General features: G+C 52.9%; 1 protein-coding gene across 1 annotated transcript in view; it reads right to left on the reverse strand.

Moving 5' to 3' along the window:
- The window catches only part of LOC311586289 (uncharacterized protein), a gene marked incomplete at its 5' end in the record, with an annotated part of 116,120 nt that overhangs the window by 16,176 nt on the left and 83,294 nt on the right, over positions 1-16,650 (reverse strand). Inside the window, 8 exons of the mRNA XM_084762260.1 lie at positions 1,092-1,213; positions 1,966-2,128; positions 3,139-3,279; positions 7,238-7,319; positions 8,250-8,362; positions 10,386-10,549; positions 13,045-13,252; positions 16,079-16,153. Of these exons, the coding sequence (XP_084618386.1) occupies positions 1,092-1,213; positions 1,966-2,128; positions 3,139-3,279; positions 7,238-7,319; positions 8,250-8,362; positions 10,386-10,549; positions 13,045-13,252; positions 16,079-16,153 (1,068 nt within the window). The remainder of the gene's footprint in view (positions 1-1,091; positions 1,214-1,965; positions 2,129-3,138; positions 3,280-7,237; positions 7,320-8,249; positions 8,363-10,385; positions 10,550-13,044; positions 13,253-16,078; positions 16,154-16,650) is intronic.

Raw genomic sequence — 16,650 nt, forward strand, 5'->3', positions numbered from 1 at the left:
GTCCTGAGTGTCCTGCCCCACCCATCATGGGAAGTATGCCTCTTAGCCCCGGCCTCAGGGCCTTTGCACTTGCTGCCCTAAAGCCCACATTCCTGGGGTCCTTGGCCTTGGCCGCATCTCTCTTAAAGATCTCCCCATCCCTTCTAAAGCCAGTCCCCTGTACCTTTGCTCCACGAAGCTTATCCCGCCTGAGAGCTTTAAAACGCCCATTCATGGCTTGCATTCTGCTTGCCTAATGTACTCCTGTTCCCGGGTGGTAAGGTGGCTCAGAGAAGCCACACAGGTAAGGGGTGCACAGGCGGCTAGGGAGCCTTGCCGCTCAGCCCTCCAGGATGTGGCTAAGTATGCAGATTATCATGCAAATGAACTTCGAGCCTCTCCAGAACCATTGTCTCCTTTTAATTTTTTTTTTTGGTTTTTCGAGACAGGGTTTCTCTGTGTAGCCTTGGCTGTCCTAGACTCACTTTGTAGACCAGGCTGACCTCGAACTCACAGCGATCCGCCTGCCTCTGCCTCCCGAGTGCTTGGATTAAAGGCGTGCGCCACCACGCCTGGCATTGTCTCCTTTAAAAAAACCCAGCGCCTCCGCAGGTGCAGAGACTCAGGCGAAGAGCTTCCTACAGTGGTTACACAGTAGGCATGCTGGAAGACGGGGCTGTCTTTGCTGAACAGGGCCTCCTCATCCTGTCCAGTGGGCCAAGCCTGAGGCCTGCAGCCTCCCTGCTTCCTAGGATGAGGTTCTGTGCATAGGCAGGGTGGTCTGGGGCGGGGCAGGGCAGGGTGGGGCGGGGTGGGTAGGGGCATGTGAGAGCCACCCAGCGGCATCTGCTGAGCCTGGGAGACCAGCTGGAGACTGGCTGGCTGTGCTTCAACGCCAGGTTCTGAAAACAAGGATGGTAACAGCACCAAGCAGGTTTGGAAATAGGATAGATTGTGGTACAGGCCCACACCTGCTATATTTGTCACGTGGGCCCGAAACCCAGGTCCCGTGTCCCCACCTTTGAGCCCCTAGTACAACTGGCTGACCCCCCGCCAGGATCCCTGAGCAAGGTGGGGCCTCTAGGGTTTCCTGCCCCACTGCCTACCTGTACCTGGTCTTTATTGTTCCAGGCTACAGCCAGGTCACCCTGGTGGCTTTCTCTAGAATATTCCAAGGACAGGCGGAGACTGCAGTGCCGTGGCAGAGACAGAGACAGCTGGTGGGCAAACTCCACTGTTGAGGAGATGGATGGAAAGGGGGTCAGCAAGTTCACATGAGGTCATGGCAGAGGAGTGACTGGTGCAGGCGGACACACTCACTACTCTGCAAAACCCGGAAGCCACAGGCTCAGTCATGATGACACTTGGAGCATCCTAACTATCCCCATGGGAGCTCTGTCCTCCTTTCCTCCTATCCCAGTGATACTGAGCAGCTGACCCACAGGGACCCAGAGTCGCCTCTGAGCCCCAGCCCTGGCCCCAGGGCCTCAGGACCAGCGCCATCAGCTCCTGATCCCTGACTGGCCGCCATGAGCACACCTTGGTGGGCTGCTCACAGGCTTCAGATCAGACTTCAGGTGACAGCCAGAGGTCAATAGAGGTCGCAGAGATCAGCGGAGGCCCCTCCCCTTAGCCTGTTGTAAAGTTGAGGATGATCTTAAATTCCTGACCTTCTGGCATCTGTTGGGGGGGGGCTGGGGCAATGGGAAGGTGGGGGACTGTAGGGGTGGTGTCAGGATTATGGGCATCTTCCCCCTACCCCCACTATATTTTAAGGTGCTGAGGATTAAACATTCTATGAACTAGGCTGTGACCCCACCCTCTCTGAGATTTTGCTGACATGGGGGGTTTCTGGCTCTCTGCCTGTTGTTTCTGAGGTCTGGGACATCTTGTGTCCTGAAGATTCCCCAGGGCCTAGAATAGCACCAAGGACAAGCAGGCGCTTAGCATCCACGACCCCATGCCTTCTGCCCCTCAGCCGCTCACCCTGAAGATGGATGGTCCCCCAGATCCCAGAGAGGGGATCGGAGAGGCTCCCGTTGAGGGCTACCTCCCTGCCATCCGATAGCACCATGTGGCACAGGACGTGGGCACCTTGTGCTCTCTGGAACACGGTCCTCAGGACCAGCTCCGCAGGAAGTGTGCTGAGCTGGAAGAGAATGGGGTGGCCAGTGTGGAGCTGAGCCACATACCACTTGAAACGGGAAGAGGAGACGCACCCAGAAGGAAATGGAGTTGTGTGTGGATCATTTTTTTCCCCCAGGCTTTCAGAACCACAGCGCTAAGTGCATCCTAGGCATGAGCAGGAGGGAGAGGGTAGGGGTGTGAGCAACAGAGGGGAGAGGACCTCCAGCTCTGCAGATGGCGCAGTATGTCACTGGGAAGGGCTCCTTAACCTCTCTGCGCCTCTGTTTCCTGTCTATGAAGTGAGGTAAAAATGACAGCTCCCATTGTCTCCTTCCTTCCCTCTCCTTTTCTGTCTCCCTGTGTAGCCCAGGCTGCCCTGTAACTCATGGCATTCATGCTGGGACTTCAGGAGAGCGCCACCGCTAGGCAGGCTCCTCCCTGGGTAAGAAACCTTACTTCTTGCCTAGTTGCTTCCCCTCGTCTCTGCTGCCACCTGCAGGCTAATTTCAGCACAGCAGCTACAGGGACCTGACGTTTCCTCCTGAGCCTGGAAGGAAGGTGGTAGCAGCCGAATCCAACTTGCACGGAGGGCACAGCACCTGCCAACTGCACTTCCTCCTGCCATCCCCACTCAGCCTGTCTGTCCCAGTCCAGGGGCTTCTAGATAGTTCTCAGGCTCATCCCACCCCAGGCCCTTAGCATGGAATGCTCTTTCCCCCAGACTTGCTTGCCATAGAGGGTTAGCTAAAGTCTCACCTCCTCAGGTGACACTGTGAATATATATTTATATGTGTAATGTATATGATTTTTGTCACCTGCCCCTTCTAGATTATATATTCAGTGACAGCCAGGCGAATAGCTCTGTTCTATGCTACATCCCAGCTTCTGGAGCATGCCCAGGGTCTAGGAGAATGTGACTAGACAATGGCGGTAAGACACACAGCCATCTGTCCCCCTCAGAGCCTAGCTTGTGCCGGTCCCCACAGAAGCGAAGCCGCAAACGCAGCTCTTTTCTTCCAGGACCCCACGCACCTGGGGGAAGAAGGTCTGCTGCAGCTGGATGACGTTGGCCAGGCTGTCCTTAGCAGCCAGCAGGCTGGCGCTGACATGGAGGCGGTGCTCCCCCACCTCTAGGACAAAGCTGCTTTTGGTCTCATCCTTGGAGTACTGGAGCTGGTGAAGGCAAAGTGTAGGGGAGACACCACCACCAGGCAGACGAAGCTTGCCTCCCAGAGCCCCAGGCCAAGGGAGCCTGCAGCTTCCTGGGATGAACAAGCTCTGATAAAATAAGGGTCTTGGGTCAAAGTACCGCCTGCCCTGCGGCACAACACTGACAACATTCCTCACGTTCTTGGGCTACTACGTTGACTCGCAGATATTGGCTCCAGACAGGGATCTAGTTGTAGTACCACTTATCACCACAGAGGGCAGTGTTACACAAGGGCAGTGCAGGGATCTAGTTGTAGTACCACTTATGGCCACAGAAGGCAGTGTTACACAAGGGCAGTGCAGGGATCTAGTTGTAGTACCACTTATGGCCACAGAAGGCAGTGTTACACAAGGGCAGTGCTCAGGGAGGTAGATCCCGCTCCTTCTAGGCCAGGGCTGAGTCACTGACAGCTAGATCCTTGGTCTCCAGAACCTTGGTCCTTTAGTCTTACAGATAAGGGTACTGATGTTTGCTTTACTAATGGACTGGTATGAAGGCTATTGAGATGATGTGTTGTCTTCTGGGCTTGCAGAGTGGCTTTGTCACAGAATAGATTCTGGATTCCCACAGAAGAGCCATAAAGGCTTGGGGAAAGGGGGGCAAGAACTGGCGCTCCATGCTTTGGGGTCCACATTTTCCCCATCCCCTCCAAGTCTAGATGGGTTATAGAGTTAAGTTTATTATCACGAGTAAAAAACTAAACAAAAGGGGCTGGAGAGAGGCTCAGTGGTTAAGAGCGCTGGCTACCCTTCCAGAGGAAGTGGGTTTGAGTCCTAGCACCCACTTAGCAGCTCACATCTGTCAGTTGCTCTAGTCCCTGGGGAGACAATGCCCTCCTCTGGCCTCTGAAGGCATCAGGCATGTATGTGGTGCTCAGATAAACATCATACACTGCAGGCAGAACTCCCATCACACAGGAAATAATAAAATAAAATAACTTAAAAAATTAAAATAGTGCTTCCAACAAGTTCAGAAGCCCTGTCAGCGCGTTCAAGCTAATTCTCACCTGGTACAAACAATCAAAAAATACAAACAAGGATGTTCTGTGAACTGATTGCCTCAACGCATTAAGATAGCAAACATGGGAATTAAAAAAAATTAGTGATAAAAGATGAAAGGGACAATCTTGGGCAAAGAGGAGGGTGATGAAAATGTACCTCACTTTTGTATCTGAAAAGGTTCACAGGAAAATGTTGAGGAGCTGGTGACAGGGCTCAGCAGCTGAGAGTGAATACTGCTCTTCCAGGGGACAGACCCAGTGTCCCAACCCTGTCAGGTAGTTTCACCTGTGACTCAGGGGATCTGATGCCCGCTTTTGGCCTCTGCAGGCACCTATGCCTACATGTACATATTAATACAGACACATACAAGTGAAAACAATAATACACATGTCAGGTCACAAAGGGAAGGAGTACAGGAAGATTCTAGAGCTGGAGTCAGCCTTCAGATCCACTTGGCCTGCAGCCTGATTTGGTAAAGAAAATTTTCTTTGGGGGTATGTATGCACACATGTGTGTCCAAGCGTGTGGAAGGCAAAGGCTGACGTCAAAGTGGTTTCCTCAGTCATGCTCCACCTTGTTTTTTGAGACAAGGTCTCTCACTAAACCTGGAGCTTGCTGATTGGCTGGACTGGCTGGTTAGTGAGATCCAGGGATTGTGTCTTCCCAACCCATCACCCTTGGATTATCCATGTGTGTTGCTATGTCTGCCTGCCTATCTATCTATCTATCTATCTATCTATCTATCTATATATCATCTATCTATCCTCTATCTATGTACCATCTATCTACCTATCTACATACACAAGTATATATAAAATCTGAGACAGGTCTTGCTATGTAGCCCTGGTTAGTCTGAAACTCACTATGTAGATCAGGCTGGCCTTGAACTCACAGAGCTCTTCCTGCCTCTGCCTCCTAAGTGCTGGAATTAAAGGAATGCACCAGCACACCTGGTTGTGCCTGGTTTTCTATATGGGTGCTAGGAATCCAATCTCAGGTCCTCTGCACTATCTCCAAGCACCCCCACCCCCACTGGATTGTTATCAGTCTTGCTTGAAGATTTACATATTGACCATGATAGCTAATGTCCTACAGTGACAGGACTGAGTGGCTGTACCAGAGACTGGCCCCTGAGTTTGCTTTCTGGCTTTTTACACCAAGGTTTGTAGACTTCTGTTCAAGTGTGGCAGAATAGAAGTAGCACAGTACAGCGTGTTCTGTGTGGCTCTGGGTTCTGCCATGGTTTAAACTCAGGCCTGATGTCTGAAAGAACTGTTGAGTTTCACTATTCAGGTGTTGTTTCAGCTTTCAAGTTCAAGTTCATGCCAGGCCTGGGGAGAGCCTGCAGTCCCAGCACTTGGGGAAACTGAGTCGGGGAAAGTAGAAGAAAGTGGTGGTGAGTTCAAGGTCAGTATGGGCTACACAGTGAGTTCAAGACCAGCCTGGGCTGCATAAACAGACTGTCTCAAAATAAAAACTGGGCCTAGGGATGTAGCTCAGTTGGTAGAGTGACTGCCTCGCAGTCCCTAAGCCCTGGGTCCAAGCCCCAGCACTGTACCCTAGGTGTGGTGGGATGCACTGTACTCTGAGCACTCAGTTCAAAAGAAAGTTCTAGCCTGGGCTACACAAGGCCACGTGTCTAAGGAACAAATCATCCTGGCTTCTGTAGTTCTACTGCATTATGTGAAAATCCTTGTTCTATAAAACACTAGAGGCCTTTAGGAGTAAAGAGAGGGCCTCCTTGTGAACTCAACCACACTGAAGACCGTGTAGTCCACCCCGTCCCATCCCCCATAATTGCAGTAGAACTCACCCACGAAGACCCCCCCCAGGATGATTTGTTCCTTAGACACGTGGCTCAGTGTAGCCCAGGCTGCCTGGACTGCTAGCTAGCTTCTGTCTCTTGCTTCCCACCTCCTGGTTAGGGGTTACAGTGCTGCTGGGGCTAGGACCCAGGGCTTGGGTGCGGGCAGTCACTCTACCACTGAGCCTACATCCTGGCCCATCAGTCACTTTCCTGTGGGCTGAAGCAGTCCAAGCAAAAACTAAGACGGTCAACTTTGACTACAGTGCTGTGGAAACATCCACGCAGGAAAGGGCTGTATACAGCAGGCAGCACACTATAAACAAAGGCAGGGCCAGGACATGATCAGGAGGGCGTTGAACAAAGCCTGGTGGCTGGCAGGCAGATGCAGTGGCCAAGGATTGGGGTGGGAGGTGTACAGCTCAGTGGGAGAGAGCTTGGCTCCCATGCAGGAGGCCCTGGGCCAGGCCTGACGTAAGAAGTACAGGCAAGACAGAGGGGAAGGGAAAGGAGAGAATGAGGATGACAGGGAAGGGAAGGGGGAGATGGGAAATTGGGGGGGAGCTGGCCAGTTAGCAGGCCTCATCACTAACTGTCTTTACCAAGCGGCCACTCTATTGGCCCCTGTGTTAAGCTCCATTCACTATAGGAGCTCCTTATTTGGGGACTAGGGACAGATGAGGACACAGTGTCAGTGACAGTGCGGAGGCAGCCTTATGCCATAGTCTAACAAGCCACCCTATTTACCCAGGCCTCCCGGTAATGCGTTCAAGGTGAGGGGGGTGGAGTTGGCTCTGCTCAAAGGGCTGGGGCATCTGCTGCTGGGGGCATGCCAGGTTGGGGGGGCAGGGTGGAGTATCAGGCACCAGGCACCGGGGGCAAGCGGACCTCCCAGCCTCCTGAAGTCCCTTGGGTCTCTCTGGAATGTAAACATGGGGATGTTTAGGGAAGCCAGAGTGGAGCCAGAGTTTTGAGGGGTGCCTCACTGCGGCCCATTGCAGGCTCTGGTAGACATGGAGGCGCTGATACACCCCAGCAGCTTAGGCTGCTCTGGACCGCCTGGGGTAGTGTCTGGAGCTAGTTAGGAGTTGGGGGGGGGCGATGTTGGGTAATTACCTTGGCTGTGGAAGGGGCTGAGTGAGGACAGCAGCCCAGGAGGGAAGGGAGGCAGCACCTGCCCCACAGCAGCAGCTCTGTGCTGGAAGCAATGAAAGAGAGCAGGAGCTGTCATGCGGCAGCCAGCTCAGCACTACCCCATGAAAGGCTCAGAGAGTCTATCCAAGTGTGGTCATGGTCCCCAGGGGACTGCATCACGGGTCCAATGGGCACAACTTTCACCCAGCTCTGGCACCGAGAGAGCCAGTTCCTTATCTTGCCCCTCTTTGTTGTTGTTTGTTTTTTTTTTTCCAGACAGGGTTTCTCTTGTAGTCCTGGCTGTCCTAGACTCCCTTTGTAGACCAGGCTGGCCTCAAACTTACAGAGATCCATCTGCCTCTGCCTCCCAAGCGCTGGGATTAAAGGCGTGCGCCACCACGCTCAGCTATCTTACACCTCTTAGCCTCAGTTTCTCTATAAAGTGCTGAAGTTGGTTCTGGGGTGTGTATCTTTCAAGAGCCCAAACTTTGGGTTTACATCGCAGGAGCCCTGGGGGGAGGGGCAGCAGGACTTCGGTTCCCCAGTCTCCTCCCAGGAGCCTTCCACGCAGCCTGCCCACCATTGCTCATCTGTGTGGCCATGGTCTCTACAGCCTGCATCTCCTGGCTGAGCAACCAGACATTCCCTGAGACACTGCAAAGCCTCACCCCACTGAGAACTGGTAACCCACGCTCTAGTTAACAGGAAAGAGCCCCAAGCCCCACACCAGTCCCACTAAGACCAGTGGGAGCAGGGGTGGGGAGCGGGGGCGGGGGTGAGAGTCTGCGTTCTCACTCATGCTGTCCTAGAGGACAGAGAATTTTTAAGAGCTCTATGGATGGCCTTGGAAAAGCCACCCTGTGTCTGCAAACCTCTCATTCTGTCTTCCCAGTGGGTTGTGATAGTTTGGGGAGTCACCATGTCTCCTCATCAATGCCCAGCTGCTGGCTGTCCCCACCTCCCCCATACCCCCAGGACTGTCAAGAGGCCCTACCTGTTGGCATGGTTCTGGCCATGAACGTGGAAGACCAGCATATCTTGGGTGTCGAACGTGAGTTGCAGGGAGGACCTCATGTCTTCCAAGGTCCAGAGTTCTCGGAATAGTAACTGAGGTAGGAGAGAGAGAGAGAACGGGACACATAACGTTGTGGGTAACGAGGACCTGAGAGACCAGGAGAGATACCCATGTGATTAACAGCCCTGGAGCAAGACCCTGCCCCAGCCCGCAAGCATGCTGGCAGCTCCTGGCTGCGCCTAGACAAGGGGCTCGTGGGCAGGGCTGCTCATGGGCAGGGGTCACTCGCGGGCGGGGCCGCTCATGGGCAGGGCTCAGGTGGCCCCAGCCCACACAGCCAGACAGGAACACAGAACCAGAGGGACTAGGGAAAGAGCGATTTTGGTCTGCTCAGTTGTGGGGCCCAGACTCTACATGAGGGAGACAAGCAGGAGCTACTCTCCTCTCTCCGCAGAATGGAGATGGGCTGTGGGCATTGACACAGGCTTGTGGGGAGAAGATACACAGCCCCAAACATGGTCAGGGTGCAGCCCCTTGCAGTGGGGACCACAGAGACACAGATTTGACTTCTCATTCCACTGCCTGCTTGCTACACGACCTTGAGGAGGTTGCCTAAATCCTCATGTGTGACCCAGACCTCATGTGTGTTGGGGTGATCTCTCTGTGCACTGTGTAAAGACTGTCATTGAATTATTCAAGCACTGCCTTTTCTGTACCAGCAGAAAGCTGATTACAGGCTTGGACTTTGGTGTTGTTATTTTTATGAATGCATCATATTTTGTAAACACTCTCTCCAGCACCTTCTGATCGGTTTAATAAAGAGATGAACGGCCTATAGCAAAGGCATAAGAGAACAGGTAGGACTTCCAAACAGACAGAGGAACTCTGGGAAGGAATCTGAGGTGAGATTTGCCAGCTGGAGGCGGAGGAAGAAACAGCACACTGGGACTGAGCGACTGAGGAAAGATAACAAGCCACGTGGCAGAAAGAAGATGAATATAAAGGGGTTAATTTAAGAAAGGAGCTAGTTGGGAACCCAACTTTTAATAAATATAAAAGGTCTCTATGTCATTATTGGGATCTGGTGATCAAGAAATTCCCATTACAATTGGCATCAAATGGTTGGTTACAAGAGACTGAGATGGCCCTGTCACCATCGCCAACATCATCACAGGCAATAGTGTCCCAACATCCCCAGGCCACAACCCAGATCACCACAGCTCCATGCTGCCGGAACATATCTAGTGGCATTTCACACATGAGGAGACTGGGGCCACAGAGCAGCATCGGCTCACGGTGGATGTGCACATCTGGGTGTCAGAGGACGAGAGGAGGCAGAGCAGCCTGTACTGCTCACAGTGCGAGTACTGCCCTCCGTACTAACAATGCTCGCAGCTCCAAGCTCTGATTAATTACTGGCTGAGCAGAGAAGATCCTGGCCAGGAGCTAGCACATGGCTGCCAGACTCCAGACCTGTGGTCCAAAGACTTTGCTTGGTAGGCATTGGCTACAGCTGTTTGGGGTTTTTGTTTTTATTTTATTTATTTATTTATTTATTTATTTTTGGTTTTTCGAGACAGGGTTTCTCTGTGTAGCCTTGGCCGTCCCGGACTCACTTTGTAGACCAGGCTGGCCTCGAACTCACAGCGATCCACCTACCTCTGCCTCCCGAGTGTTAAATATTTTATTTAATTTTAATCTATGTGCATTGGATGTCAAAGTGTCAGATCTTGGAGTTACAGACAGTTGTGAGCTGCCATGTGGATGCTGGGAATTGAACCTGGGTCCTTTGGAAGAGCAGGCAGTGCTCTTAACCACCGAGCCATCTTTCCAGCCCCTTGTTTTTGTTTTTCAAGACAGGGTTTCTCTATGTAGCCTTGAAGGTCTGGAACTCTAGACCAGGCTGGCCTTGAACTCAGAGATCTCCCTGCCTCTGAGCGCTGGGACTAAAGGCATGTGCTACCACACCCAACCTACAGTGGCTTCTTTGTTTGTTTTAACCGAGCCTCTGCAAACTGTAAGGTGTGTGAGCACTGTCACGCCTCCCATCACACTCAGGGAACTGTTAAGAGACAACACGTTTGGAGAATGGTGTGCTGGCCTGTGGCCCCTTACCTGGCTGCTGGAGGGCAGACCCAGTCTCTGGAAAGCACGCACTGTGTGGTTGGTGTTCACAGTTGCCTCCAGTGTGCCGTTCGGCAGCCGAGCCAGCAGGGCTGTCACAGCCACGATGACCTTGTCCCTGCCACGGAGGACCACATGGGCCCAAGTCTTAGTCTCTAAGGGGAAAGTGACAAGAGTTGTGGGAACTTAAACTCATCTCCCTCCCAGGCCAAGAATGCAACAAAGACTATCTTTGGAATATGCTGCAACCCACGGACATAGGCAGAAAAGGTTACTGTGTAGGCCTGGGAGGGATCATTGACTGACCTCAGGCTAGCTGGTCACCTTTCCAAGCCCCCATGATGTCATATATCACAAGGCATCCCCCCAGACCTTCCTCTTGAGAAGCCCCGCCCACTCCTGCCTGCCACCCTTCAGTGCTGGGCGTCTTTGTTACAGCGCACAGCAGCCTGTGCCTTGTGGGAACCCCACACTCTGCAGTGCTGGTGGGTGCAGCTGTGGCCCCAGCAGGCACTCAGAACCACCTACTGAGTTAGCTCGCAGAAGAGGGTGTAGCTCAGGGCTGGAGAGATGGTTCAGTGGTTAAGAGCACTGACTGCTCTTTCAGAGGACCCAAGTTCAATTCCCAGCACCCGCATGGCAGCTCACTCCTGTTTCAGGGGATCTGACACCCTCACACAGATGTACATGCAGTCAAAACATTAATGTACATAAAATAAAAATAAATATTTAAAAAAATAAAAAGAGTGTGTAGCTCATCCAGAAAGGGCCGTGGGCCAGAGATACCTCTCCTTCAGGAAGACTCTCAGAGGTCACCAAGCCTGGCCCAGGCTGTAGCAGCCCACCCCTTCTGCCATGTGGGCAATGCTGGCAGCATCTGCTTCCAAGTGGAGCCACCTTATCATGGCTGTCACACACAGTCCCTCCAGAGTAGGCAGTTCCAAGAGCTCGCACCCCAAAATGCCCTCTGCTGTGGATAGAAAATGACCAACAGACAGCCGGGCGTGGTGGTGCACGCCTTTAATCCCAGCACTCGGGAGGCAGAGGCGGGCGGATCGCTGTGAGTTCGAGGCCAGCCTGCTCTACAAAGTGAGTCCAGGACAGCCAAGGCTAGCTAACACAGAGAGACCCTGTCTCGAAAAACCAAAAAAAAAAAAAAAAAAAAAAAAAAAAAAAAAAAAAAAAAAAAAAAGACCAACAGGCCTGGGAGCTCCAAACTAAATGGGTGATGGCTACTGTGTGTCAGAAGCTGGAGTCATGCAGGGTGCAGCTTGCAGCTTAGGTCTGAGCCCTGGGGGATGGCCAATGCCACAAAGCCCAAGCCTCAATTTCCTCATCAGTAAAATGGTTGCAGTAACACCCTCCCCTCCCTCCCTCCCACCAGGCAGCACCCAGGTGATGTCACGCCCAGAGGAGCTGGAGGTGGGAGTGCACAGGGGTCAGAAAGTATTTTTCTTGCACTGTCCCATATTCGATTGCGCAGTCTGCTATGCGTAGGGCAAGGGAAGGAGGGGACATGGATTTCATGCTTGGAGACTCCTAGATTTCAGGACACCGTGAACATGAACACTAAACAGAGAATGCCACTGTGTGCTGGGACAACTAGACACGGTAGCACTGGAGGAAGGGGGCGGGCTCTCTAAGCTGGGAACTAGTACAGACCCCAGCAAGCCCAGTGTTAGCTCCTGAATCATCCTGGTACCTATATCTCCCCTAGGAGGCTGAATGACAAAGATGGGAACATTTGGGACCAGAGGGAAATAATCTGGACAACAAGGAAACCACCCAGGGTCCAGAGTAGTGGAGAATCAGGCCCCTGTATCGATCTGGAGGACAGAGGAAGGCAGAGTGCAAATCAGACTGCTTGAGTTCAAGGCCCGGCTTCATTATAAACCAGCTGTGTGGCCTGAGACAAGTGACTCAACCTCTCTGATCCTCCACCCCTTGTCTATGGAAGGAGCAGGGGTGGGGGTGAGGTGTGGGGTAGGAAGACATGCTGGAAGGGCAGTGAGGACCACACTACCAAAGGGCTAAGCCTCTGGACATGCCTGGGGGAAATTTTCTAGATTCGGTAACAGAGGTGGGAAGAGCTGCCCCGAATGTGGGCGGCTCCACCTGATAGGCCTGAGTACCAGACCAACCAGAAGGAGACAGCAGGAGCTGGAGTGGCAGCCCCCACCTCTGCTTCCTGACTGGACGTGATGTGAGCTGCCCCGCCCACTGGTACAACTTCCCCACCACAAGGAGGCGTGAGCCACTCAGCCCTTCCTCCTCTCGGTGGCTCAGAGTGGCCCTTCCAGCGCTGACTTCCAGGGAATGAGAGCTGCGCAGAGCCACACTCAGTGCAGAAGGCTTGCCTGGCAGGCTCACCACTGATGGCTTCCCCACCCCACCCCACCCCCTGCTAAGGGTTGACCTGTGTCCCCACTCTAAAATCTTAGCCTTCATACTTGTACGACCTTATTAGAAAACAGGCTTTACAGATGTGACTAAATACAACAAGGTGACAATGAAGATGTTGGGATCCAACCCAAGGCTGGTGTCCTTGTGGGAGACTAGACAGACAAAGAAGGAAGGTTGCCCATGCAGACAGGACAGGCTGGGCTGGATCTGGGCCCAGGAGATGCTGCCCCTCCACACCTAAGCTCACCATGCATCTGTAGCTTGGCTTGCAGGTCAGCCTCCCCGGGGATCCCGGCCTGCAGCAGGGCCTCACTGTCATGTTGGGTGTGCCCCCAAAGCTCCAGACGACCGTGGTGGGCCCAGTAGTTTACAGAATAGTTGATGGATACAGGGCCTGTCGAGATACGTGTGGAGTGCTCCATGCTGGTGTCACCATGATGAATGTCCACTGAGACCTGCAGGGACATGGTAAGGATGGACCATCCCAAGCTGGCCATAGCCAGGACCCCCAGGGATTTCAGGCCTGAAGTCAAACATTCCTTGAGGGAAGGGGGCTACAGAGAGTGACCTGGGGAGGGGCATGGGGGCAACAGGCAGAGTGAGCCTGGAAGCTGAGATATCCTAATGCTGGAAAACAGGTTCACAAACCTAGGGTTGCTTAGCTCCTGCACCTGTTTGTATTAATAAAGTTTTATTAGAATGTGGCTCTGCTCCTTCATAACTACTGCCAATGGCTGCTGTCCCCTCTGGGAGACTCAGAGAATCCCATGGCCTAAGGTTTTCTCCCCCCACCCCAAGATAGGGTTTCTCTGTGTAGCACTGGCTATCCTGGAAAAAATGATAGAGACCAGGCTAGCCTAAACTCAGAGAGATCACCTGCCTCTGCTGGGATTAAAGGTGTGCACCATCGTGCCTGGCAGCTTTTCTCATTTTATCTCCTCTGCGGAGAAGCCTGCTGGCCTTGCTGTAGCACATGGCTCCTTCCTATACCACCGTCAGCTGTCTCAGGCCTTAGGTAAAACCTCCACCCCCATTACTGTAAAAGGGATGATGACTAGGGTTAAGGTGGTATTCCTGGCCATAGATGGCTGCAGTGTTGGCCGTGGACCATGGTTGCTGGTGTCACACAGCACACACAGTTTTAGGCTGCTCCAAACCTGCCAGACCAGATTCACAATCTCAAAACTATTATTTTAAGTATATGGATGTTTTGTTTGCATGCATGTCTGTGCAACACACACACACACACACACACACACACACACACACACACACACACACACACATACACACACACACACACACACACACGAAGTGACTGGGACCAGAAGAGCACACTGGGTCCCTGGACTTACAGATGATTCTGAGCCACTTCTACAAGAGCAACAAGTATTCTTTACCACTGAACTAATTTCCCTACCTCAGATTCACATTTTTAAAACAGTCCCAGCTGGGCATGGTGGCACACACCTTTAATCCCAGCACTCAGGAGGCAGAGGCAGGGGGATTGCTATGAATTTGAGGCCAGCCTGGTCTACTCCAAAGCGAGTCCAGGACAGCCAAGGCTAACACAGAGAGACCGTATCTTGAAAAACCAAAAATAAAAATAAATAAAAACAGTCCCAGGGGCCTGGGCATAACGGCACAAGCCTTTAATCGCGGTACTCAAGAGGCAGAGGCAGGTAGATTTTTGAGTTCTAGGCAGAGTGAGTCCCAGGGCTACATAAAGAAACCCAACCACAAAAATTTTGATCTAAAACTTACCCTGCCTACAAGACCTTCTGGGATAAAGATAGAACAGACACACAGCAGAGATTGAGGGAATGCCCAACCAAATGCCTGGCCTAGCCCAAGACCCACCCGATGGAAGACAGCCCACCCCCTGACACTAGTAATGATACTCGGCTATGCTTGCAGACAGGAACCTATCAGAGTTGCCCTTGGAGAGGCTCCAACCAGCAATGGTTAGAAACAGATGCTGAGACTCACAGCCAAACAATGGGAGAAGCATAGGGAGTCTAGTGGAAAAGGGGGGGGGAGGATAAAAGGACCCAGATGTGACAAGAACTCTATAAGAAGACCAACAGAGCCAACTAACCAGGGCGCAAAGGGGCCTGTGGAGTCTGAAGCACCAACCAAGGACCATGCATGGACTGGACCTAGGGCCTCTGCATAGATGTAGCCGATGGGCAGCTAAGGCTTCATGTGGGTCCTCTAGTAAGGGGCGCGGGGCTGTCTCTGACATGGACTCTGTTGCCTGATTTTAGATCACTTCCCCCTGGTGGGGCTGCCTTGCCAGGCCACAGGCGAAGAGGATGAACTCAGCCCTGATGCAACTTGATAAGCTGAGATAGATGGGTAGGGGGCTCCCCTTTTCTGAGGAATAGGGAATGGAGAAGGGGGCTGGGAGGAGACGAGGGAGAAGGCTATGCCCAGGATGTAAGGTGAATAAATAATTTTTTAAAAATTCCCACACGGTCCCAGAAGATGTTCTGCCTGTGAGCACATGACAAGCTTAGAGTGGTGTTCATGCCAGAGTACCACAGGAAGCCTATTGTGCACCTGACCCCACAGTGCAGGGGTGCCCCAGCTTCTGAGGCCCCAAGTTCTGACCAGCTCTCCTGGACTGTCCCTATGGTGGGCTGCCTGTTAGATCTCTGAAAGCTCCTCCAGTGTGCCTTGTGGTCAGGTACAATGGCATCTGCAGGAACAGAGGCACCTGTTCCCCACTTCGTAGATCTTCCTCAGAGCCATGCTCACTGGAGAAAGCCCCTACAGCCCCCCACAGCCTAACCAGGCTTGCAACCAAGTTCCCTGGCAAGCCTCACAAGGTTGGCAGGCAGTCCCACCTGTGGCCCTGTGTGCCGTGTACCGTCCGCCTGGATCCTGCAGCCGGGAGTTGGGATGGGCACTCACTGCCCTACACTCAGCACACTGATCTGTAGGAACTCTTTCTCAGCTGCACCCAGCCAGGGAAAGTGCACAACTAGTGCTGCCCTGAAGTCAACATGACCTGCTTAGAGTGCCCACTGCTACCCGGGCTGCCAGGGCAGAGGCTGGTGAGAAACCCTTAGGCTCTGGGCTGACGTTTGACTGCAGATGGGATGGTTCACCAAAAGGAACCAAAGTCTCATGGAGCTGAGGACCAGTGTGTGTCACAGGGGTAAGAGGAGATTAGGGACACAAAGGTCAGTTCAGCCAGGGTTTCAGCAGTCCCCAGCGGAGGCCCCTGGTGGCAGGCTTCCATGACTCACCGCCCTACCCAGATCAGACCCTGGTACCTGGAGAGGCCTTTCAGCATTCCCCTGGCACAGTCCCATCAGCTGGGCAGGCAAGGTGTGTCTGCTACAGTAGACCTGTGAAGACAGCAGGTGAAAGTGGTTGCTTCTTCCCAGACCTGACCCCAAAGAAAGCATCTGTGCGGTGACACTCACACCTGCTGCCCTGTGGGGAAGCCAACATGGGCAAACAGTTTCTACAGACAGGTCACTTGGCCAAAGGAGCTGCTCCTACAGGGTCTCTACAGGCCAGGCACTGTTCTAGAAGTTTCCTCATCTGAGCCTCTACAGGAGGCAGTGACTGTCAACAGCTCCCCTTGCAGACGAGGAAATAGACACAGAAATCCACATGCTCTAGCTGATGGTTTGACTAGGCCTGTGACAGGCACAAAAGTGACTCGTTTTGTGTGTGTCTGTGCACAAGCACATGAGTTTGCAAGTCTGGGTGAGGAGGGAAGTGGGGGCGCTCACACAAGCTAGGCAAGCATTCTGTCACTGAGCCACAGCTACCGCCCCCTTTTAAATTTTCATCTAGAGACAGGATCTCACTAAGTTGCCCAAGCTGGCTTGAACTT

The sequence above is a fragment of the Acomys minous genome (assembly GCF_964271855.1).
Source record: "Acomys minous genome assembly, chromosome: 16".
NCBI classification, from domain to species: domain Eukaryota; kingdom Metazoa; phylum Chordata; class Mammalia; order Rodentia; family Muridae; genus Acomys; species Acomys minous.